Source organism: Metarhizium acridum, assembly GCF_019434415.1.
Source record: "Metarhizium acridum strain ARSEF 324 chromosome Unknown scaffold_272, whole genome shotgun sequence".
Taxonomy (NCBI): Eukaryota; Fungi; Ascomycota; class Sordariomycetes; order Hypocreales; family Clavicipitaceae; genus Metarhizium; species Metarhizium acridum.
The window spans coordinates 508,763-532,292 of NW_027094024.1; the positions used below are offsets into that span (position 1 = coordinate 508,763).

The following is a 23,530-nucleotide window of genomic DNA, read 5'->3' on the forward strand; positions in this document are numbered from 1 at the left end:
TAGACATGTCCAAGTCTCGAAAACCATCTTGCCGGCGCTGCCAATTCTTGCATCTCTGAGACGGTAAGGCAACGTGGCGGCGTGAGGACAAATCGGCAAGAGGCAGAAGGTGAAGGCCAGCGGCAGATGAACATGTACTTGGTGGACTGGGAGAAACAAATGAGAGGCAGGAAGTGAGAAAGCGTACATGTAGGGTCTTTGCCTGGCTGTACAAAGAGATCTGCCATTTCAAGCTGTTTCCATACAAGAAGTCGGTGCGTGCTAGAGGCCCGAGGCAGCCCTCGCTTATAGTCCGACCTCGGGCTCCGTGTGTAACCGTTGTTGGCCCAACGCCTTTGTTGTGGCCGAGCCGTGTGACAAAGGTCGCCTGGTAACTACTCTTCATCTCTTCCCAACGCCAGGCTGGAGTACAGTTAAAGCTCCCAAAGCAGGTGGACACATTTCCGATTGTCTTGGCATTGGGGCGATTAGCTTCTCGAATCCGATTTGTGCATGGCGGCCAGCAAAGGAAAGGAGGAGGCTGCATGCAACTCTATACAAATTCAGAACGGACGGATTCAGTAGCCGGGCATGCTAGGTATTCGGTTGTTGTCAAGTGCGTCGAACAGTCTGGTTGGTTACTTTTGCGACTTCGAGTCTAGCCTATCCATTAATTGATCCTTTGGCGCCAAAAGGTTCAGTCAAGCCAGTCCCACTTGTCAATTCTTGATAGCAGCAAGGCGCTGCTTGCACCGCTTGGTACATGGCACCCTTGAGGGACTCGCCAAAGACAGAGACTGCTGCAGAAAGTGGCATCAACTCTGCCGAATCTGGCGATAGGATCAGACGGTCCCGCCGAATAAATGGGAAGTGGCGGCACGAGTGATTAATTTGAGTCCATTTGATCCGGCGTATTGCATAAACGACGACGCTCTTGAGATTATACATTGATAGTAGGGAGCGCTATGCCGTTCGATATATACTCTAAACACCCATTCCTTTAGCTGTGGGCTGATAATTGTATAATGTATTAACTTGTATAGTATATACATATAGATATATATATATATATCAAATGTAGTCTTGTTCCTCAGGTTACACATGAATAGATGGTAGTTGATCAATGTTACTCCAACTATATGCCATTGTCACAAGCAAAGCCAAGCACAAATACACCTACACACTACCACTAAAACATACACATCCCTTCATTCCACCAAGCAAACCTTCAACGCCCTCAATCAACTCCAACTCCCAACTCGTGCAGTCATGTTCCACGTGGCTCTTGCAGTGGCACTAGCAGCATCAGCAGTTCAAACTGCGACCGCGGCGCCAATAGTCAATGGCGAAGCGGCCAACATGAACGAAACGCCCGGCATCGTGTCTATACAGACAAGTAATGGCACACATTGGTGTGGCGGGACGCTATTGAACCCAGACACTCTTCTCACTGCCGCCCATTGCCCCCCAACCCTTGCGGTAATTCGAGTCCGTGCAGGATCGCTGGTAAGTTTTTCACAAGCTGTACTCACCGCCATCAAGCTCAGCCGTCAAAGTGACGGGCTAACGATGGTGCAGAACCGTCTCTCTGGCGGCACTCTAGTCAGCGTGGCATCTGTCAAGCCTCACCCCGATTACAACCCTCGCAACTCGGACAATGACATTGCCGTGTGGAAACTGGCCGTCCCCTTTGCGGCGAACTCAACCATTCGCTACGCCAAGTTGCCAGAGCAGCACGACGACCCGGCCGCCTACAAACCCACCGTGACTGTCGCCGGTTGGTACGTATCAAACCAACTATTGAGAAAAACCAAGTCCTTTTGTCGCACCACATTCTTACATCCAGTCTAGGGGAAAGCTGGACTCGGCAGACACTGGCTATCCCGAGCTGTTGCGCAGAGTATCCGTCCCGGTTGTAGACCGCGACGTCTGCGCAAGTGTGTACTCGGACAACAGCCGCTATCCTCGGCAAGACGACGTGTTCTGCGCAGGCCCCGACGAGGGCGGCAAGGACGCCTGCCAGGGAGACAGCGGCGGCCCAGCCTTTGAAGCAGGCACGGGGGTCTTGGTTGGTGTGACGATTGGCGGCTTGGGTTGTGCCAGAGCCGGCTATTATGGTGTCTACACGAGAGTAGGCAAATACGTCGACTTTATAAAGAGACACATGTAGACTACGCGCACAGCCAATTCCAGCTGAGATATGAAAAAAAAGGTCAACGCCGGATATCACTCTTCTACGCTTCCAAAAGACAAGAACCAAAGTACCCATTCCGAACCCGTTCCCAAAAACCATTCCCGTGTACCAATCAAGTCCACGTCCAGTCCACGTGATTCGTAAAAGTCATGACCGCCCAGAAAAACACCATCAAGTATCGCGTATCAGCCCGGCCGCAAACGCCTCGACGCTCTCCGTCATCAGATCCAGCACGCCGTCCTCGCCCCAAAAGTGCCCAGCGGAGGCGACTTCGCGGGCGGCAAACAGCGAGCCCTGCCCGGCCAGCCTGGCCACCCACGCGCGCAGCCTGCCCACCGGCACAAAGACGTCATTGTCGCCAAAGACGGCGAGCGTCGCATTCTCGGTGAGCTTCTTCTCCTCGGCATCGTCGTGGCGGCGCCTCAGGCGCGACGGCAGCAACGACATGGTCGCCAGGTGCGTGACGAGTCCCTGCAGGGGCGACACGAGCAGATACGCCGGCCGCGGACGCAGCAGCCCCGTGACGGCGGGCAGCGTCTCTCCCCGCTCGTCCTGCTTGTCTTGCGGGGGACGAGGTTCGTTGCCGCCGTCAGAGCTCGCAGACCGCCTGGCCCTTGCCCTGGCCATCAGGTACACGCCCCTGCGGAACCTGTCCTCGGCGTCGAGCGAGAAGCTCCTCCGGCCGAGGCTGTCGTGGCTCTTGCGCGGGGAGCGATCGCCCTCGTCGCCGCCGACGCGCACCGCCCCGGCTCGTCCGATGGTGGCGTGCGGGCCTCGCACTTGTAGTACGGCCGAGCGCGCGCTGCCTAGGATGAGGTTCTGCTGCTCGGCGAGGTGCTGCGCCCGGAGGCGGACCTGCGCGGCGTGCGAGTCGGCGTGCGGGCGGGCAAACGGCTCGAGGAGCTGGTCCAGCGGCGGCATCTGTGCCGTGACCATGGCGCCGTACGAGTAGCCGCCCATCAGCAGGACGGGACTTTGCTTCGAGGCCTCGTCGTTGAAGGGATCGAGAAAGTGGACGTAGTGCACCGTGAAGCCCACGACGCTCGCGTAGTCGTCTCGCTCTGGCCGCGCCGTCCAGGACGTCCGGCCGGCGGAATGGCCTGCGCCCCTGCTTCAAGAGTCAGCGGCTTTCAACAAAGAGGAGCTCGGTCTGTCGCTGCCATACCTAAAGTTAAAGGTGGCCACGAGATAGCCCGTCCGCAGCAGGGCCGCGGCAACACTGTCCAGCGTCGGGTCGTCGTAGCACCCGCCCATGGGCGCGTAGGGGTGCGCAACCACGGCCGCGTGTCTCTTCCATGGCGGCGCGCGAGGGTTGGCCGCGGCCAGCGACGCCGGGTGGTAGACGCGACAGTCGAGCACGGTTCCGTCGTGCAGGCTGGGGATGGTGAAGCTCAACGCCGGCTCGGGAAGCATCTTGCTGGGCCTTTTTTATCATCTGTATCCGTGTGGCATTTTGGAGCCCCCGGTGTCGGACAGCTTCTCCGAGGTTGAGTCCGTGTGTGGTTGTGCTTTTTTTGTTGAGGGTTGGCCCTTTTCTTTTGGAGGGAGGCAAGGGGAGGAAGTGAATCAATCCCCTACTCTTGGATAAGCCACCGACTCACAGGTCCAGACTAGCTGCAGATACGGCCCGACCCCGTCAGTCTGTGAGCTTGTCATGGTTGGACGCCACGCATCAAGAACACGGCTAATTTTGTCCCTGCCTGAAATATGGTACAACGTAATCTTATCAGTGTCATCGCACAGGAGTATGGGTGGTGAGAACCAGATGGCCTGACAGTGAGAGCATATCGACACGTGACCACAGCCGACGTTCAATTACCAGGCTTGAAATGCATCATTATTCGCTAATTTTGATTCTTCTTTCCTTTTGCTTCTCTACTGGCCCTTTTTCTCCCTGGCCTCCTTGGCCTTCTGCTTCCTTTTCTTTATCCAATTCTTCATTTCATTGACCAGTCCCAGCACCAGCGGTACTCCTACAGGCCCCAACAAGGGCAAATAAACCGCAATTTTGTGCTCGTCGGGAAAGTACAGTTGCCCAACCATGCTCTTCTCAAAAAAGGCCCTCTCCGCCTCCTCCTCGGCAACCCGTGCATGCAGCAGCCCTTCTGGTCCACCCAGGTTGGCGCACGCCTGCTCCAGGTGCTGCAGCGAGCTGGAAACGCCTTCGGCAACACTGCGAGGAATCGATATTGAAGGCAGGCTAGGCGAGAGCCGCGCCAGGGAGCCCAGAGACGAGGAAGCCCGAAGGAGCAGGTCCATCGTCCGTACCCTGGCAAGAGAGGAAAGCCGCAGTGGGAGAGACCCAGACTGCGGCGTGCCAAGGAGAGTGAGCAGGTGGCCGCCAAACATGAGCAGAGGCTGCTTCAGAGCATTTGTCGAGACATGCTGCTCCGTAGGGGCCAGGGGGAGGAGATATACCGAGCCCCATTGGGGGATCATCCATGACTGTGAGTTTTCGACTTGGGCGCTGTCAGATCCAATCGTCTGGTTGCCGACAAAGATGATAAAGTTTACAGTAGGTGCGCCGCCAATGGATGGTGAAAGGGGCCATTCCGCGGCATTGATAAACGAGGCCAAGTGCTCCTTGTTGAGGATTTGTGATTGCACACCAGGCGTGGCATACAATTGGACCTGCGTATCAATGGTAAAGTTGTGGATAGGTCCCAGAACATCCAGCATTGGCTTCATGTATTCGTTGATGGCCGCATCGATATCCCACGTGTTGGGAGTGGCGCCGTCGGTAAACAGAGAGAAGCTCAAGTGGTAGGTAGGAGCATATCGCAGTGATCGGGTTGTGCGCTTCTTCAGCGATTCTGCGGCCTCTTGGTTGAGACCATGTTGTCTCGCAGTAGACGACATGGAAGACGTGGACAGCAGATAAGAGATGATGGATTGCTCCTCGGAAAAGGTAGACTGGAGCTCATTGGCCATGTATGCTGCCAGCGCGGACGAGGCGGTATTCAGAGAGGGGATCGAGTTTGGAGCATAAGTCATGTCGAGCACGGCTGAGCGCTGGCTAAGCTGAGCCGAGTTGGCGTCGCCCGGAGTCAGATTGATGGTCAAGGCGGAATCTGCATCTTGTCTGCTCGAGTCGGGGGATTTTCTGTCGCTTTTGGGACTGAGCTTGAGGCGTAAATGGTGGCCGGGGAAATCGTTGAGGTCGTCGAGGGCATGCTGTGTTAAGCGGACGAGATGCTGAGCTTCTTGTTCGGCAATGGAGTCGGCACGAACAGAAATCTGCAGAGGAAAGGCAGGACGGCACGCCTGGAAATGTGTCAGAAGCAGCGTCGCATACAAAGAGACGCTCTGAGGAGTGTCGAGGAGGGCATGCAAACGCATACGTACCTTGCCGTCAGCCCATTGCAGCATTCTCTCGAGGGGCAAGTCTGCGCGGTAAATTGACGTCGTCTTCCACCATATCGGCAATCCCAAAACGAGCACAATGAACCAGAATGACAGGATGACATGTGTACGGCGTCGGGTGTCGGCGGGTTTCTCTGGAGGAGGCTGCTTGGCGACAGGTTGGGCGGCTTCTTTCGCGGGCAAGGGCGCGTCTGCTACTATTTCTGAAGCCATTTTTTCCAATATCTCAACGTCCGTCTTGGCTCAATGAAGGCTGTTTCGAGGATGTTGGCGACGTCGGTTTGCGAGGAGCGGCAGGGGAGGACAGTTTGTCCTTGTGCGCAGCAGTGCTCGCGCTGGATAAGTTGAAATCTTCGCAGGCTGTTCTGACTCTGTACACGGCCGATTTCCAATGTCCAATGTCGTGTCAGGTCTGGTTCCGGCTGTCGGTTGGTATAGCCGCCAGCAATTGGCAGTTGGCCATTGACAATTCAACCAGACTGCAGATGGCGTTTTGAGATGACAGTTGGAGCTACAGCCTTGCACAGGCCCCACTCAAGAGGTGGGTTCAAGCGGCCGTCACTCGAGTCCGACATGCTTACCTAAGTACACTACCCTGTACACCAGTTGACATGTGCAACGCGGCAAGTCGGCAAGTTGGTCCTTCCGTGCAAAGTGGCTCCAATTGCCAGGCTGCAAGGCGCCAACCAACGTAGAATCTCAAAAATGTGAACGTGCCATGTCAAACGGCTGGTGCTACCGGGCACAGAAGATGGAAACTCGACATCCTCATCGCCGCCGCATCCAAACACGTATGTGCTTTGCCCAGTACGATTGGATCAACTAGCTTCAGCAACCATTCGCGTTCTCTCTCACCTTACCCCTGGCCCGTCGACCCGCGCCCGTTTTCTCCACACTCTGTCTTGGTCCATGGACCGAGGCATCTTTTTAGCGCCCCAAGCCACCGCGACAACACAAAGACGCTCAACCGGATTTCGGGGTTCCTTGCTCGCCGCAAGCATGTCGCAGGCAATTGCATATGGTCTTGGCGCAAATGGCAGTGCCCAGCGAAGCGAAGACACAGCACGGCCTGGAGTGGCGCAACAATACACCTTGTTAATTTCACCAAAGTTGTCTCCTTCAGCCGTTTCGTTTCCTCGCTGCGAGCCCTGGTTACACACGCCGCTTGAGCCGCTTTCCCCGGGAACCCTGACTTGAATACATGATATCCAGACGTCAACCATTTAACAACAAGCCTGATTCTCTTCGTGCGCACTTGGAGTATGCAAAGCACCCATCACCCATATACTGGGCACCAAAGTCGGCATCTCCATTTCACCACATGAAATCCTCACAAACCAAACAACCAGAGAACACAACTGCGACTGACTCTGTTGGCACCGGCGGAGTCTCCATTTCATGCGAATCGTCCGCCCCGGCCTTGTCTTTTGAGCCGCACTGCCCGACCCCGTCTCTGGCCCAGTCCGTCGACTTCTATAATAAGGTTAGCCCAGTCGGATCCGGTACCAAGGTTAATCGTACTTAAGTACTCGAGAGTCACGACAGAGTCGTCTCAAACTGCGCATTGGTCACTGCCACTAGGCCCCATTCTCGGAGAACTTGACCCTTGCAAGCTGCAACATGGTAATGCAGTTTTGAATGCGGAGTAGAATAATAGGAAACCATTTGCTGTTCCCCCACGTTTCGACCAAAGAGCCAACAGCATCGGTTCAACTTCCACTCAACATCGCGCCCGGTTCATTGATTCTACTGTATGGCACGAGTTTGACGGGCTTTCAAAGCGTGTTCTTTTCTAATCACATTATCGATACATCACAATCCTTGAGGTTCTCGTCCATAAGACAAAATTGCGGGTTGCTAGGCCTTTTCGCCGTTTAGATTCCTAAGCCAAGGTTGCAAAACACTTCGCCGCCATAGCAGGTCTTTGTCATTCGTCCACCATGCCACGTTCGTATCTCCCATCCTACACACCGGCTCTGATACGTCCGCCATATGCTCACTACATCTTCCAGTTCCTCTTGCTGTGACGATTCCGGCCACAGCTGCGGCATTTGCCTATGTCAACGCCAAAACGTCCCTCTGGTACGACTACCTTCTTTTCAAATCAGCCTTCAAGTCAGCCGGCCGCGTCTTTCTCCGCCAGCACCGTGGTAATCTATCCGTCTTCCACAACCTCGAGGACCAGGCCAAGCACCCTTCTACAGCCAACAAGGACCTCCTCATTTTCGAAGGCCGCCATCATACATATGCCCAAGTTTATGACAAAGCTTTGCGCTATGGAACGTGGCTGCGAAGTAATTTCGGTATCAAACCAAAAGATGTCGTGGCCATGAACTTTGAGAACTCGGATACCTTCATCTTCGTTTGGCTCGGACTCTGGAGTATCGGTGCCAAGCCAGCCTTTATCAATTATAACCTCACGGGCAAGTCGTTGGCACACTGCATCAAGGCATCCAAGTCCAAGATTTGTCTTGTTGATCCCAGCGTGGCTGCCAATGTGACGGAAGAAGTGCGAGCCGACCTCGACGACGTCAACTTTGTCATATTTACTCCAGAACTTCAAGAGCAGGCGGCGGCCACGTCTCCCGTTCGCGTGCCAGACTCAGAATTGGTCGAAGACGACTTGTCCAACTTGGCTATCCTGATTTACACCTCTGGAACTACAGGCTTGCCCAAACCCGCTGTGGTGTCGTGGGCAAAGGTCATTGCAGGGGGCACCATTGTGGAAACGCTGCTCGCCCGTGGAGGTAACGACATCATGTATACGGTCAGTCTCCTTGTCAAATGATACACGCGCCGCCATCTGGACCACGTACTGACGGAAAGAAAAATGCTGTGTCCTGCGTGTAGTCTATGCCGCTCTATCACTCCGCAGCTTCCCTGCTGTCGTTTTGTTCCACCATGCTAGCAGGCAGCACACAGGCCATCGGCCGCAAATTCTCCACCAAAGTATTCTGGACCGAAGTGCGAGAGTCCAATGCCACCATCATCCAGTATGTTGGCGAGACGCTGCGCTACCTCCTTGCTGCACCACCCCAGTATGATGCCGCCACTGGCGAATGCCTCGACAGGAAGCACAAGGTCACGGCAGCGTTTGGCAACGGCCTCCGTCCCGACATCTGGAACCAGTTCAAGGACAGATTCGGGGTGGACACAATCCTCGAGTTTTATGCCGCCACGGAAGGCCCCTTTGGTCTGTGGAATCTCAGTCGCAACGACCACACGGCGGGTGCCATTGGCCGCAGCGGCCTCCTCTACGGCGGCTTGCAGTCGCTGAGCCTGTCGCTCGTGGAGCTGGACTGGGCGACCGATCTGCCCAAGCGAGATGCCGAGACGGGCTTCTGCACCAGAGTCAAGCCCGGCGAGCCCGGCGAGCTCATCTGCAAACTCGACCCGGAAAACATCTCCCAGCGGTTCCAGGGATACTACGGCAACGAGGGTGCGACATCGTCCAAAATCATGCGCGGAGTGTTCAAGCCAGGCGATGCATGGTTCCGCACGGGCGACGTTACTCGGTGGGACGCAGACGGCCGCGTGTACTTCATGGACCGTATCGGTGACACCTTCCGCTGGAAGTCTGAAAACGTGTCGACGGTCGAGGTCAGCGAGGCCCTCGGCCGCCACCCCTCGGTCCGCGAGGCCAACGTCTACGGCGTCGAGCTGCCGCACCACGACGGACGCGCGGGCTGCGTCGCCATCGCCTTTGACAAGGCCCCCGACAAGGCTGTGTTGCGCAGCCTGGCATCCCACGTCAAGTCGACGCTCCCCCGCTACGCGCAGCCCCTGTTCCTCCGGGTCCTCAAGGATGTCGGCGGCGCGGCCCAGACCACAGGCACCATGAAGCAGCAGAAGCACCTCCTGCGCTTAGCCGGCGTCAAGCCCAGCAACAACAACAACAACAACAACAACAGCAAGACCGAAGGCGAGCTGTACTGGCTCAAGGGCGACACGTACGTTCCCTTCCAAGACAGCGAATGGCAAGACCTTCAAGCCGGCCGCGTCAAGCTATGATTTGACACGGTGGACCATGATGCATCATCCATGTCTTTTGCTTAATAGTTCCAAGAATTGTTGGTCCATGATTTTTTCCGCCCTTGTTTATAAACCCTCACCCCCTCTTTTTTTTAGCATGAGCTTCAAATACGTTGCGGTGGCAGTGTCTTCGAAGCAAATTACGTCTTTGGACTAGATTTTCCATAGGCAAGTGTGTTCTTTTGCAATGCATCTATATAACTTCAAGTTGCAATTGGCCTTCTTTTTTCCCCTCCTTTTCTCGTGATGAATTGAGACCGGATACAATCACGTCAACATCCATCTGGCTCATACAACACGATATGTAGAATTTGTAGAATTTTATGTCCGGGACGTCCAAGAGCTTGTCCTTGACATGCCAGAGACAATATATACGTCACGTACGTTCCTAAATAACACCACATCATTTCCCTTCCATCCATTTTTGTTTCATAAATATTTCCGACCTAGCTCCCGTCACATCATTCAACCCACGTCATCAAGTCATTGCTGCTTCGTAGCAGACAGTCTTCTATCCGTCAAGCACCCCAGGGGGGGAGAAAGTACGCAACGCCATCGCACAATTACACACGACAGGCACAGAATAGCCTAGGATCCCGCGATGCCCAGCCCTACGCGTTGTCCGCTTGGGCCCTGTTGGGCTGGCCCTCCATAGGCGGCGTTCCCGGAAGGAGCCGAGCTCGCTGTGCCGCCGGTGCCTGTTCTCTTGCGCATTCTTCGTCCTTCCATCAAGCCTCTGAGGCCTCGCTTCTGCAGGCCGATGACACTGCTGAGCTCGCCGTTCCAGATGAAGCAGTGGTCGCGGTCGCTGCTACCAACCTCCGATCCCCATTCCGAGCCACTCATGCTCGTCGAGGCGGAAATCTCGCCACTTGACGGGCGACCAGACTTCTGGACGCCCGTGTTGATGCTGAGGCCAGATGTCGCAGCAACCAAATCAACGGCGGATTCGTTGGCAGTCGAGTCGCCCAGTGAGAAGTCCGACACCTGGGTCGGTGATCCAACTGGGTCGGAGCTGCTCACAAAGAAGTTGGGGTTGAGAGACCCGTCGATGCCACGCCCACCGCCAGCAGCCATGGCCGTGGCATTGAACACGGCCGCAGCATTTCGGCTGTCCAACAACCCGTGTAGACGCTCAACCACGGCTTCGAGCAAACCATCGATGCGGTAAGGTCGTGCAATCTGTAGGAGCGAGCATAAAATTTGGGGAGTACACAGCGGTGAAGAGGGTGGCGGCAACGAGCTCGTATAGAGGAAGTGCAACAGTGCTTGTACGGTCAGATAGGTATGAGGGAGATAAAGGCATCGTGGCCTTGTGTTTGGTGGCAGCGATCGGGGAGTTGGAGCAGCGTTTACGGCCGCAGGATTGATATCATCGCCTTGTCCAGTCGTACCGGCCGCCGTCGCGACGCCTAGAGACCCAGCTACCGTAGTCGCCGTCGAGAGCATGCTGCCACCGCTTGACGAGCCAGGAGGTTGTGTTGCGTCCTTGGAATTGGGTGTTATGGTCAGAGCAGACGCACGGAGAGGGTTACTCGACAATCCCGATCGAAGTGTGACAACATCGCTTCCGTCCTGAGTAGCCGTACCTTCTCGCAAAAGCTGGACGAAGTAGGGTCCCCATCTGCGTGACACTATGCGAGAATTGACCGGTATTCTCTCTCCACCAATGCACAAAATGTCCATATCCGCCAGCTCGCGCATCGCCAGGGCCCTCTCTCCCAACTCCTCGCTGGCTCTTGAGTGAAAACGACCGCCAGCAGTGTACCCCGCTTTGCGCGTGAGGCTGAGGTTGAGTCCAGAATACGGACTGCTCGCGGATATGAAACCAGACATCGGACTCGTCTTACGAGGATTGTCGTAGAACCCAAAGGCTTCCAGCTCAACCATACACACGTTTGAGAAGTTGATGCGGCGGTGATTATAGTCGTCGACGAGGCTTCGTTTCCGGTTCCCCAAAATGACGAATGTATTGCGTCGATTCCACAAGACACCTCGATTCCAGCTTCCCTGGCTGAATACACTGCCGCCGGCGTCGATGCGACTCCATGTTAGTGTACGTAGATCAAGAGCCCACAGAGCATACTCTTGCTTCGACGATGTCAGATACGTCCCACTCACGACAAAGTGGGTGTCAATTACACCGCCATTGGGGAATCGTAGGCCCGGGGGCGAGTACGTTCCTGACATGGGCTTCTCCACCAATGTCCCATCGGTTGACCGAATTTGCAGTTCAAGCTTGACATCCAGGAAGTTGTAGTTTGAGTAAATGAGCATAGACGAGCCAGTCTCGCGAGCCTCTGAGCCGATGATGCTGCCAGTCCCGTCCCCTCGCTGCGAGCCATTCGGATATGCTTTGCCAATCTTGGCGGTAACGGAGGGGAGGAGAGGAGCAGCCACGCTACGATATGCGCCGCAGCTCTTCCCCAATGGTTGCGTAGAGGTCCATTTGAGGCTTCGTAGGTTGAAAACGCTAATCTGCTCGATATAATGATTCGCGCCGTCCTGCCCGCCCACAATCACCATTTCGGCGCCACCAGATCCATCGATATTGATACCAATTCGGCCTTCGTTGGGATTCGAAGACGATGGGTTGTGTTGTAAAGCGGCTAGCGGAGCTCGACTCGAGGCGAAGGAAGCCGATGAGGGTAGTATACACGCGCAATGGGCATATCGACCCTGGGGGGCGTCTTGGGCTGGCAAATATGTCCATTTGCGAGTCTCAACATCGTAGATGTATATATCAGACATGACGGAAACCTCGGGTTGTTGCTGATCCGCTATTGACGCAGTCTGGGTCGGACTGGAAGCAGGAGACATACCACCGTAGCAGACCATCTTGGTGTCGCCCAGACCACACATGGAATGGAAATAACGAGGCGGGGGTATGTCTCCTCCCGTTTCCAGTCTTGTCCAGTGGCGTGAGATGAGGTCCAACTCATAGAGGTCGGCTGTTAAAGGGGCAGGTCGACTTCGAGAGAGAATTCGTCCACCAAATACATAAAGTTTGTCTCCCAGGATGGTAGTAGTGGCGCCGACAAGTGGAAGAGGTTCCCGGCCTGTGGTGCGATGAACATTACACATTAAACCGGACAAATGCGTCGAGGGTCCCTGGGCAGCCGTTCCAGCCGGCCTTGCTCCTTGGCCAATGGCTGGCGACGGGTTGGCTGAAGCAGGGCCATTACTTCGAGGCGTTAGTCCGTCTCTATTGTCGTCGTTGGCATCGTGTTTGTAAGAGCTCGACATGCTGCTCATGCTGCTACTGATATCAGGGTGGTATTGGTCCTGGGCGGAGTGTGTTTGACCCGACGCCGAGTCCATTGTACTTGCACGGCTGTCTATTCGCGACTCAATCCGTGGCAGCCGGGAGCTTTCCCCAGAATCGTCCCCGCCAGCTGGCGACTGCGTGGCAGCGTCCGATTCGGGTGGCGTCTGCGGTAGTGGTTTTTCAAGACTGTGTTTGAGACTCGGCTTCCTCGCAGGCTGCGGCGGCCTGGATGTAGGCGACGATGACCTCTGGCCATCCGGCAAAGACTGCTGGTTTATTGAAGACACGTTGGAGGTAATTCGACTTGCCAAGTTGAGCAGAGAACGTTTGCGGGTGAGTTTCCTCGCGGGGGAATTTTGCTGAGCACCTCGATATACTCCAGAGTTGTCTGGGCTAGCACGGTTAGGTATCGTCGCGTACCGATCGTCTGGCTCGGGCTCGGATGCTGAAGAAAGCTGGCTACTGGCACGAGAAATAGGAGGTCTCTGGGAGAGAGTCAGTCCTGGGATTAGAGCCATGTTGCGATACAAGCTTTGCTAGGCACACTCTGCCAGAGCAGCAGAGTGCGCCGAACAAACACGAAGCTATGCTATGTGATGCAAGGTTGCGTTTCGAGAAGAAGCAGGTGTGATGGAGAGAGTATACAAGTAGCAGAAAGAAAGAAATGAAAGAAAAAAAAGGACGGCAAAGCGTGACTAGCTAGGATCGATGACAGTTCTGGGATGCTTTTCGAGCGGCAATAGTTTCGGCTGTTGTTTCCGCCGCAATATATTACGCATGGACCGAAATGTTTGGGATGCTGTTCCGGGACTGCCGTCATGTCCTTAACAGAGCAGGCACATGGCACGAGAAGTCTGCAGCTCGGACATATGCCAAACCATGCCTTTCGCTGCCTTGGCTAAGAGAGATGAACAGGATCAGGCGAGCGTTATTGCTGTCGACAGCAGACCAAGCCCAGCCGCCTTGGCGAGGCCGAGATAGGAGATAGGGCCAGGATGTCGAGCTTGGAGGAGAGCAAGCAAGACCGCCGGGACGGGACGACATGAAGCAAGGTTGGCAGGAATGAGAGAGGACGGGAGGATGGTTAAGAAGACAACGACAAGGGCTGTGCATCACGGAAGCCATCGAGCACAAAATCAGGATCGGGAGCAGGGGAGCATGGCTGATGACGGCAACGGCTTGGCTGATGAGGGCATGGGTATGCAGACAGAGAGGGAAGAAGCAGAAGACATGGAAAAAAATTGGCCGAGCGAAGGCGGCAACAGCACCCAAGTCAAATCAAAAGGTGAGGCAGCGAGGCTGATGCATATTGCTAGGCTGCATCGTGGCCACGGTGGGTTCGGGGCCAGACAAGGCTACTCAGGCGATACAACAAGGAATATGTGCACATACATGCAGTAGTCTGAAGGTCTGGATGGAGACGACCAGACTCTAGGCCGATGTGGCGACTCGAGAACAGCGCAAGGCAGAGCAGACGAGTTGGCGAGCAGGCGGGCGTTGGCAAGGGGAAGACGCAAAGAGTAAGAAGAGAGCTTGAGGACTCGTGGTAAACGTGGATAATGGTCCGACACGGCGACCGGGTTCTCACGGCCGGTGGAGGGTCGAGGGGCCTGTCAAATCAGCGAAGGGCTGCGTTTCGACAAAGAAGCCGGTTGATGCCTGTGCTCCGTGTGCTCGGGTGCGTCTAACGTCGCGGGGAGGGGGTCTGGGGGTTTGTAGTTTGAAGTAAATGTCGGTCGCTCATGTTGCGCTCGTCCTTGGAGGGAGGCAGCGATGACCACGAGCGTGATGCCGTGTGGTGAGCTGAAGCGGCAAGCCAGCCGACAAGTCAGCGATATGAAGGGTAACGCGGTCGCAGCGTCAGCCTTGGTCGCCTCGTTTTTCTGTTTCAATGTCGAGAGCTAGATGCACAGACGCCAAGCGGACGCTTCGAAAGAGGGGGGTGGCGCCTCGCTTCCTGACGGGGGCAGCAGGGCGTGAGGGCTTGAGTGAGGGCTTGTTTTGGGGCCAGGCGGCTCAGGGAAAGAGCGTCCATGTGGGTTTACGTGCTAGTACTCGGTACTATGGACCGGGAAGTTGTCGCAATGCAGGCCAGCATGCCAGGTGGGTGAATTGAAAAGCGACGGGCACATGCGAGAATTGGGAAGGATTGTCGTCGTGAACCAGCATTTGCGAAGCCATGGGAAGGAGAAGAAGGAAGGTTGGACGTTTCAATCTTCCAAGTGGCTCGTCCTTGCATGCACCCAGGTCCTTGGCCGACATTAGTAGAAGACATGTCCAGACTGCGGAGTACATAACTACATGATACCCACGTACCGAGTACTTGCCCAGACTCGCCCAGGTACCTGAACTAGCCGTGTCACCGTGCATGAAACTCCAAACGACAACGATCCCGTAATGCCCACGACAAAAGGCCGACAGCCGCCGAAAGATACCAGCCAGCCCATGCATTCTTGTTTTCTCGCCCTCACCACGGACCATGGATCGAAGTTCCCAGAGAAGGGGAGGGGAACCATGATGGCCACATCAACACGCAAAAAATGGTGGTTCGTCTGATGTAGTACTGGCAAAGGAGCAGAAGAAGATTGAACGATGAAAAACCACGGCATCATCGACGTCATGGCGTCTGCACCATCTGCGGCGCATGTCCATTGCATACATTGGCGGGCAGAAACCAAAAAAAAGAAGTCATTTTACCATGTCGACGCCCTAGTGTCTAACCCTTCTTTCTACCTTGACTGCTGGGCAACCAAGCCGGGGTCACCTTGAAAACCACCCATTGGCTATTTCGGCAAATGCCAAAGCCGTCAAGGGCCGGTAGTTCTTGGGAAACACAACATCAAGCACGTCACAGCAAGCACCCCGTGCAGTTTCTGCCAGGCGATCAAAGAACACTTGGTAACCATTCAACATTTACTACCTAGGTAGTTTTCAAGCCTTCAGTCTCGTAGATGACTTCCTCCTCATTATTTCGCGACCACGACGCCGACGAGGGCTCGATTTGCTTTTCAGGCACACGTTTTTGCTCATGAAACAGCTGTGTCTGGGTATACATGCAACCAACAGCTTGCTATAGAAATCTGTCTCACACTTGATTTTTCGATTTTATTTATTTATTTGTCTTGTCTCGGCCCTCGGACTTTTCTTGTTTGTTCCAAAACGTACAGCCCGCACCCCCCGTTAACGGTTTTAAATCTGGGGGAGAGCAGTGTATCGGAGGTAGGGCTTAATGATGCGGAGGTTGGGGAACAGCTCCTTGGCCTCGGCGTCCTTGACGCTGTTGGCGATAATGACGTCCTGGCCGGGCTGCCAGTCGATGGGGGTGGCGATCTTGTGCTTGTCGCCGGCCTGGAGGGAGTCGACGATGCGCAGCACCTCGGCGGCGTTGCGGCCGGTGGAGGCAGGGTAGGAGAGGATGGTGCGGATGGTCTTCTTGGGGTCAATGAAGAAGACGGATCGGATGGTCAGGGGGAGGGAGTTTCTGTCGATGTTGGTGGGGTCCTGGTAGTCGATCCTAGAGGGAGAAGAGTTAGTCACGATGGGGGGTGGTGGTGGTTGGTGATATTGGAAGACGACGGCCCGCAACTTACATGTCGTACAGGTTGGACACGACACGGTCAGGGTCGGCAATGATGGGGAACTGGACGTTTCCGCCGGTAACCTCTGAAATGTCCTTGATCCAGGTGGCGTGGCTGTCGGTGGTGTCGGCCGACAGACCGAGCAGCTTGACGCCGCGCTTGGTGAACTCGGGCTCGAGCTTGGCAAAGGCGCCGAGCTCCGTGGTGCACACGGGCGTGAAGTCCTGCGGGTGCGAGAAGAGGATGGCCCAGCTGCCCTCGATGTACTTGTGGAATTCAATCTTGCCGACGTTGCTGTCGGCAGTGAAGTCGGGGGCCTTGGAGCCGAGACGGAGCGTGGTGGTGTTGGCAGCCATGGCGAATGTGTGGTGCGTGAGTTTGCTCTGTGCAAAAAGAAGAAAGCAAATGATGAAGCGAAGCAGGATACAGGAGCAAGATCGAGGGTCTCGATCTCCGTGCGGGACGAGGCCGGCAACACACCCTTATATACCCGGATTGGCAGCTTTGTTGCGGCGATGGCGTGCCTCACCTGGCCCGTCTTGCCGCCTTGCTTTCCACGAAAATTATCGCGCAGGCAGGCTGGCGCCCAGCCCGTCGGTACATGGCAAGCACACCAGAGCTTTGCGACGCCAATGAAATGCAAAGCTCCAGCAGCCCGTACGCCGCAGCTCGAATTCCAGGCGGGGGAGGGAGGCCACATGTTTCTGCTGCCCCTCCACACTAGTCAAGTGTTCAAGTGTTGCTTTCCCCTCCTCGTCTCCTCCCCCAGCAAAGCTGCCCCTCATTGCCCCTCATGGTGTTTTTGCTAACAAATATCCCTATACACATAACTCGTCAAGCCATGTTTTGAATTACATGTTATACTTTTGTCCTTGTCTTTTGCTTCGTTTGTTTTCTTGCATGGCGAACTTGAATTGCACTTGAGCACACATGACACATTGTCGCATCTCACAACACTCGCCTCTCCTCTTGTCACGCAATGCACCCATCTACATAATTGCCAGGGCCGGCCCAACGCCAAAACCATCGATTGCGTGCTGTCCCCCAACCCCCATTGGCCCAGCGGCCTCGATTCTGCCATCCCAGCCTCGCTGACGCAATGGGCCAAGTCATCCAGCCCCCTTGGCCCAAAGGGGGCCAGACGGCCGGTGACAAGTGAGACCGGCTCGTCGGCGGCGTGGTTCGGGGGAAGCACGCCATTGCTGATCCGACCTCCCGCGAGTGCCGCTACTTTTTAATCTTCAAGCGTCGTTTTTATTTTGTTGACAAGGCCAGACCTAGACTGCATTTGCTGCTGCTATTGACTTTGTACCCGGACGGTCATCTAGTATGGCGTGGTCCTTTTGCCGCGTTGGTTTACTTGAACAAAAAGTGTATGCCGGCAGGTATCCCGATGGTCCGCGGCCTAGATCCGATGAATAGACACAAAGGCTGCCACGTTGAATCCACAATCTAAACCTTGATACCTGCCTACCCAAGGTACCTAGTAGTTACCTAGCGGGATGGTCGGGATACAGGGTAGTAAAAGTAGAACATGCACGGTACGTTATCACCAGGTGAGATGGAATAAATATGTTATGTTGATTTTGCTCAATCAACCCATTCCACAATTGGTGCAGGCACTGCAACGTAGGGTACGGTCGCACATTAGATTAACTCCGCAAAATCCCGCCAAATTCATTTTTACACTTTAGGGTTATTACTCTTTTTATTAAAATAAATCTTATAAAAATCATAAAAAATTAAGTTTTAATATTTTTAAATATATTTATAAGTCTAATAATTTATTTTAATTTATTTTAATTTTTATTATTTTATTATTTTTTAAGTTTTTTTATTTTTTAAGTTTTTTTTAAAAATAACCCTAAAATAACCCTAACCCTAATATATAATTTTTAATAGTAAAAATATTTTAAAAAATTAAAATAAAATAATTATAAAATTTTATAATAAAAATTATATATTATATGATTTTAAGAGAGTTATTTAAAATTATCTTATATTTTTTTAAGTAAATTTTAAGTAGTAAAAATTGATTTAGCAGGATTTTGCGGAGCTTAGCTAATGTGCGACCGTAGTAGGGCCCAGTGAACGTGTCTGGTCGTACCCACACTACAGTCGCGACAAACAAAAGCTAGCGGATGAATAATTCAAAAATAAACATGTACTACCAGGGATAACACGAGATAACACGCGTCCATTCTATCAGCACAATATTTTTTAAATATCAAAAAAGAAGCTAGCAGGTATCAATATTCATTCATCCATATATTTTTTAGTCTGCCCATCTAAATGCTCGTGCAAACTGACTGCATGCACACTTCAATATCGAGATACACGAGTCTATGTCTATCCCTTTGAATGTGCGGAGGTGCGTTTGCTGTATCAAACTAGGATGTGACCTAAAGAGAGCTTATATTTAAGTATACTCAATTTTACTATAAAACAACGTGATAATAAAAGGATTTATTTATTTATTAAAAGGATTATATATACATTAAGCTACATTTATCACATTATAGGCGTAATTACAAGGCATTTTATTACGAAAAGGTATCCTCAAGGTTTTGTAGAAAAATGGGGCCGTTACAGCAAACGCCCCCTCCGCACATTCAAAAGGATTGAACAAAAAAAGAACCGCAACCCAATCTGGGGTTGGAGCTGTCATCAAAGCGACCACGCCAGGAGTCGAACCTGGAATCTCTAGAGAAATCGGACGGATAACCGAAATCTAGCGCCTTAGCCATTAGGCCACGCGGCCGAAGTATATCCGTTGTACAACTGTTTCCATACAAGACCCTTGACACTTGCGCAGGGGGCACGCACCCGCGCTTTGACACTGCACATGTGCGTCTATCGTGGCCCTGCATTGACGTCAACGTATGGTATTTCATGGTAAACTCCGCTATTATGCCTATGCTACAAACTTGAAATCCATGCTATGCCCGCGTTTACCTGCGTCTAAGCATCCCAAAACACCCCAAAAAAAAAAAAAAAAAAAAAAAAAAAAAGCACACACACATGATAATAATAGGTTTAAAAATAAAACAAAGAAATTAAAAAAAAAAGAGAAAGATTTTTAAGAAAAAATCATCACCTCTCGATATACAACCTTCTTTGTAGATGTGCCTATCTTCGCCCCTTCTTAGAACCACTTCTTATAAAGACATCGTACGGATCCGGGTCGCTTTCCTCAGTGGCCTGCTCGGCATCGGCGTCGGCGTCGCTCGAACGATCCAGCTCGCTCGTTTCGACATCGTCCGTCGGCGAGGTTGCTTCTCCCCGTGACAGCCCGCCCATGCGTTCAGACCACGTGGCGGGCGATTCCAGATATCTGCTCACGCCGGCTGATTTGCGCATGGGCCTCGAAAAGTTAAAGTCGGCAACGGCATGAGCCTCGAGGTGTGCAGGCCCCTTGTGCTGGGGCACGCTGATTTGACTTTTGCTGGACCTCTTGAGGCGCGGTTTGCGGTGGGCGCCCTGTGCCCGCGACAAGAGCTCACGGCGCTCCTCGGCTGCCGTATCGTCATCCGTGACGCCGATGTCCAGGGCGGCCCGGAAACCGGGCATGGTCTGGACGCTGCCCCCCGACCGGCGGCGTCTGCGCGACGACGGCTCTGGTGTGCCGCCGCCCGCCGCGGAATGTCCGGCACCCGGCGTGGGCGACTGCGAGGCAATCGTGGGCATCATGTTGACTTGCATCTGGCCCATGTCCGCCGTCAGCTCCCGTAGGTTCCGCTGACTCTCGGAGAAGACGACGCGGGTGCGGAGGTGGTGCACGGCACGGTCTAGGCAGAGCTCAATGGCACAGCGGTCTCGGATGCGACTCAGGCGCGGCCAGGTCGCGCGCTCGCCAAGGACGCACGATCGCAGCATAAAGTCCACGGTGGGGTTGCTCAGGAGCTTTGGTAAATCGTGCATGGCAATCTCGGGCAAGATGGTGATGTCTCCAGAGTATTTCTGGCTCAGGATGGTTCGGCACTTGGTCATCAGGTTGGGGAAGATGCCCAGCTCGGCCATGAACTGAAGCCGATGCAACGCTTCGTCCCTCGCCAACGTGGTGGCGGCGTAGGCCCAGTCGACGTCGTCGGAGCGCGAGGCACTCGAGGCCGGGGCCGTCGGTCTGTTGTCTTGGGGGAGAACATCATCCTTGGACAAGAACGGAACAACGTGCGGATTGACCTGACAGACAATAAAGTGGTTCACGTTGAACATCTCGGCCAGGCGGGTCATGGGCAAGTCATTGTCCACGGAGCCGTCAATGAAGCGATGGGGAGTCGGCGTCCACGGGTGGTGCTCGCCGGTGATGGGGTCCTTGACCAGCAAGGGCGACGACGTGTATACCAGCGGGAGCGAGCAGGACGCGGCAGCCGCGGACCAAATCATGACATTGGGTGCTGTGACATAGTTGAGCAGTCGTGGTAGTTCGTAAATGGACGCCGTGGACACGCAAATGTTGAGGATGCGGCGAGTGCGATTGTAGGCTTCTTGAAACGTCATGTCCCCTATCAAGCCGCGCAGGACCCGAGTGAGATTCTCAATGTTGGACCAGCTGCCTTCTGTCAAGAGACGCCGCATGTGACCCAGAAAGCCGAGGTTGCTGTCCTCTGATTCGAAAACAGCCAAGTCACCGTAAGGAAAGTCTCGTATTAGCTCGGGGATCTCCTCGTCGGTTTTGGTGCACAAGACGGCGCACACAATGCTCCCTGCGCTGGCACCGGATACAATACGCGGCAGTAACTGTTGTTCAAACAATGCCTTGAGCACGCCAATGTGTGTCATGCCAAAAGTGCCCCCGCCGGAAAGCAGAAGGGCGCTGCGACCGAAGCTCTGGCGAGAGAACAGCATGCCGTCCAGCAAATCTTTGACGTGGATGGTGTGGTGGTTCAAGGCGCTCTGGGCGACGATGGCGTCGATAGTCTCGATGGCCGACTCGACGTAGCGCTCTATCAGCTTCTTGGTGCCTGCGTGGGAATGGCGGTACAGGTCGACGCTGCCCATGCCTCCGAGGTCTCGACTCAACTCTGTGCGGATGAGGTGCATCATGGAGCGGATATCTCTGCTGAGACGAGCGTCATCGAGCGCACGCAGACGCTCTTGAATGAGGAGAAAATCATATTCGTCAGACACTGTTTCCTTCTTCCACATGTCGTTGCCTTCGAGTATATCTAGCTCCTCGGCGGCTTCTTTCCACTGGGTGTATGTCTCGGCCTGCAAATTAGAGGGTTAGGCAAGCAAGGCTAGTGGCGCCAATGGCAGAAATAAAACGTACGGATCTCATGTGAGCGGCAAGGCAGGCCTTTGTTCCCTCCCGTAACCGAAGGCGCTCGCGCTCCTCAACAGTCAGGCCATCCTTCCAGGCAAGGAATGCATTGTTGGCGTCTCGAAGGGTTCTCGATACGACTTTCCGAAGCCCCCCACGCCCCCCCGTTCCTTGGTGAGATGACGGCTTTTCGAATTTTGGCTCGCTCCGGGGTACAACTTGGGGGCCTGGAGGAGCATGGAGGCCAGAAGCGCGGTGTGCTTGCACCAGAAGGTCAGCCATTGCCAGCGTTTCTCGTCAGCGATGTGAATATTTGCGCAGGGGTGGTTCAATCCATGATATGGTGTGGAGGCGGGTGATGGTAGACGTCTTGATGGCTCCGATGCCGAGAGGTAGGACCATGGAATCTTCAATCCGGGGTTGGGCTCGGCGCAAGTGGAGTCGTGGAGAGAATCAAGGTGATGTCTTGTCAGGAGGCGAAGAAGCGACAGAGCGGGCAGGGGTATTTGATGCAACGGGTAATGGATCGAGGTTGTCTGAAAGGATGGAGGAGAATGGACAAGATGCGGGAACGAGATGCATGTGAGCACAGCTGAGCGAGACGGGCGCCGGTGACGAAGCGCAAAGTCTGGTGACCCGGGCGTCAGCACCAAAACGGCAAGGCTTGGTTAATTAGTTTCCTTCCACGTCTTGGACAGAATTGATGACGACGGAAATCCAGAGGGCAGCGCAGCGTTGCAACGGGACACCAGGCGTGACAAACGTCAAATGTGATCAAAGTATGGGGACATTTCCTTGCATGCGTCGCGAGTCGATGGATGCTGCCCCGCGCCGGGTCGCCAGACACCAGTTGACATCGTGATTGATTGAATCATCCATGAGCTGGTTGGCTGCTGCAGCCCGAGCCATGACTCGCCGCCATCAATCTGACCACCTCGCAGCGCCATCGCCGTCCACAACAGATGACCATCCAGCCACGTTATTGCCATTGAGGATTTCACCTATAAATAAATAAATCCCCAGTACCTTTTCAAAAAGAACAAGTCCACAACAAAAGAGATGTTGATGCACATCTCTGTGGAGAGCGAAAAATGTGCCACCATAACCACATCACCGCGGATCCATGTAATATATTCTGGTGCTCAAAAGCTATACCAACTCTGACGGCCATATTCTAGATTCCAGCATAACCGTACAATTAAATCGCCTTGAGATGGGTAGCCAGCTTCGGCTAAGAGACTGTTGATCTCGTCGAGAGACCTTTCCTTCATATGTTGTCACCAGCAGCGAGTACGGAGAAGTCAAGCCAGTATAGTGTCATTGGGCCACCCATCTCCACCCGATCAGGAACTAAAATGTCCCAAGCATCAGTCGTGAATCAGGCGCCGTGGCCGAGACTGCATTCCGAAACATTGTGGAACGTCAACTACAACTTTGCCTGGAGGTTCGGTGGATATGTCGCAGACCATCGGCTCTATTCCTGGAATATCATCTGCCTGTAAGGCATCTATCATGGCGGGAAGATGTTGCAATATATGCTTCCCACAGAACGCTCCCCCGTAATACTCCCCTATTGGAATCCAAGAATCCATGACATCCACCGATACGCCAACGAAACCGCCGAGTTTGTTGGGATGAAATGCGTGGGACAACGAGTTACGTGCATACTCGTCTTTGCCAGTCTTTTGGAACATGCCATTGGCGACCAGGACACGGAGAGCCCTAGTGACGGCTGACGCATGCACGTTGCACAAGGAAGCAAGGTCTGTGGCTGTGATGCTTGCCTCTGGAGCGGCTTTCTCGAAAGCGTCTATACGAAGCAGGAGATTCAGAGCCGCGGCGCAGCTCACCTT

General features: G+C 54.1%; 7 protein-coding genes and 1 non-coding gene across 9 annotated transcripts; 2 read left to right on the forward strand and 6 right to left on the reverse strand.

The window, feature by feature from the left end:
- Positions 1-1,128: 1,128 nt before the first annotated feature.
- Positions 1,129-2,149, forward strand: J3458_012914 (uncharacterized protein; the record flags this gene model as incomplete). Its single annotated transcript, XM_066120194.1, has 3 exons — positions 1,129-1,485; positions 1,558-1,760; positions 1,831-2,149. Exons 1-3 carry the CDS (start codon positions 1,249-1,251, stop codon positions 2,147-2,149), a joined length of 759 nt encoding a protein of 252 aa, XP_065974829.1. The 5' UTR covers positions 1,129-1,248.
- A 195-nt stretch (positions 2,150-2,344) lies between these two features.
- Positions 2,345-3,586, reverse strand: J3458_012915 (uncharacterized protein; the record flags this gene model as incomplete). The annotated part of the gene is made up of 2 exons (XM_066120195.1): positions 2,345-3,281; positions 3,339-3,586. The coding sequence occupies 2 exons, from the start codon at positions 3,584-3,586 to the stop codon at positions 2,345-2,347; spliced, it is 1,185 nt and encodes a 394-aa protein (XP_065974830.1).
- Positions 3,587-4,048: 462 nt separating this feature from the next.
- GPI17_1 (GPI transamidase component) lies at positions 4,049-5,749 on the reverse strand (the record flags this gene model as incomplete). Its single annotated transcript, XM_007817197.2, has 1 exon — positions 4,049-5,749. The coding sequence occupies one exon, from the start codon at positions 5,747-5,749 to the stop codon at positions 4,049-4,051; it is 1,701 nt and encodes a 566-aa protein (XP_007815388.2).
- A 1,727-nt stretch (positions 5,750-7,476) lies between these two features.
- FAT1_1 (long-chain fatty acid transporter fat1) lies at positions 7,477-9,547 on the forward strand (the record flags this gene model as incomplete). Its single annotated transcript, XM_007817198.2, has 3 exons — positions 7,477-7,483; positions 7,549-8,303; positions 8,387-9,547. The coding sequence occupies 3 exons, from the start codon at positions 7,477-7,479 to the stop codon at positions 9,545-9,547; spliced, it is 1,923 nt and encodes a 640-aa protein (XP_007815389.2).
- A 328-nt stretch (positions 9,548-9,875) lies between these two features.
- Positions 9,876-14,632, reverse strand: J3458_012918 (uncharacterized protein). The gene is made up of 2 exons (XM_066120196.1): positions 14,229-14,632; positions 9,876-13,321 (listed from the first exon to the last, which is right to left on the reverse strand). Exon 2 carries the CDS (start codon positions 12,887-12,889, stop codon positions 10,157-10,159), a length of 2,733 nt encoding a protein of 910 aa, XP_065974831.1. The 5' UTR covers positions 12,890-13,321; positions 14,229-14,632; the 3' UTR covers positions 9,876-10,156.
- A 1,393-nt stretch (positions 14,633-16,025) lies between these two features.
- PRX1_1 (peroxiredoxin 1) lies at positions 16,026-16,770 on the reverse strand (the record flags this gene model as incomplete). The annotated part of the gene is made up of 2 exons (XM_007817200.1): positions 16,026-16,350; positions 16,427-16,770. The coding sequence occupies 2 exons, from the start codon at positions 16,768-16,770 to the stop codon at positions 16,026-16,028; spliced, it is 669 nt and encodes a 222-aa protein (XP_007815391.1).
- Positions 16,771-19,087: 2,317 nt separating this feature from the next.
- On the reverse strand, positions 19,088-19,175 carry J3458_012920. The gene has a single exon. It is a non-coding gene; the product is annotated as a tRNA-Arg (tRNA).
- A 56-nt stretch (positions 19,176-19,231) lies between these two features.
- On the reverse strand, positions 19,232-22,520 carry TGL5_1 (Lipase 5). 2 transcript variants are annotated; one of them, XM_007817201.2, is made up of 2 exons: positions 21,687-22,520; positions 19,232-21,625 (listed from the first exon to the last, which is right to left on the reverse strand). In XM_007817201.2, exons 1-2 carry the CDS (start codon positions 21,957-21,959, stop codon positions 19,544-19,546), a joined length of 2,355 nt encoding a protein of 784 aa, XP_007815392.1. In that variant the 5' UTR covers positions 21,960-22,520; the 3' UTR covers positions 19,232-19,543. The 2 variants fall into 2 exon arrangements, with proteins under 2 accessions (XP_007815392.1, XP_065974832.1); XM_066120197.1 differs by having other exon boundaries at positions 19,315-21,962.
- Between the last annotated feature and the right edge of the window lie 1,010 nt (positions 22,521-23,530).

Excerpts from the sequence above, each read along its gene's own strand:
- TGL5_1 (XM_007817201.2), bottom strand. The coding sequence starts at position 21,959 with ATGGCTGACCTTCTGGTGCAAGCACACCGCGCTTCTGGCCTCCATGCT. Across the intron at positions 21,626-21,686 it reads TTGCCGCTCACATGAGATCC|GCCGAGACATACACCCAGTG; the intron begins GTACGTTTTATT and ends TCTAATTTGCAG.
- J3458_012918 (XM_066120196.1), bottom strand. The coding sequence starts at position 12,889 with ATGGACTCGGCGTCGGGTCAAACACACTCCGCCCAGGACCAATACCAC.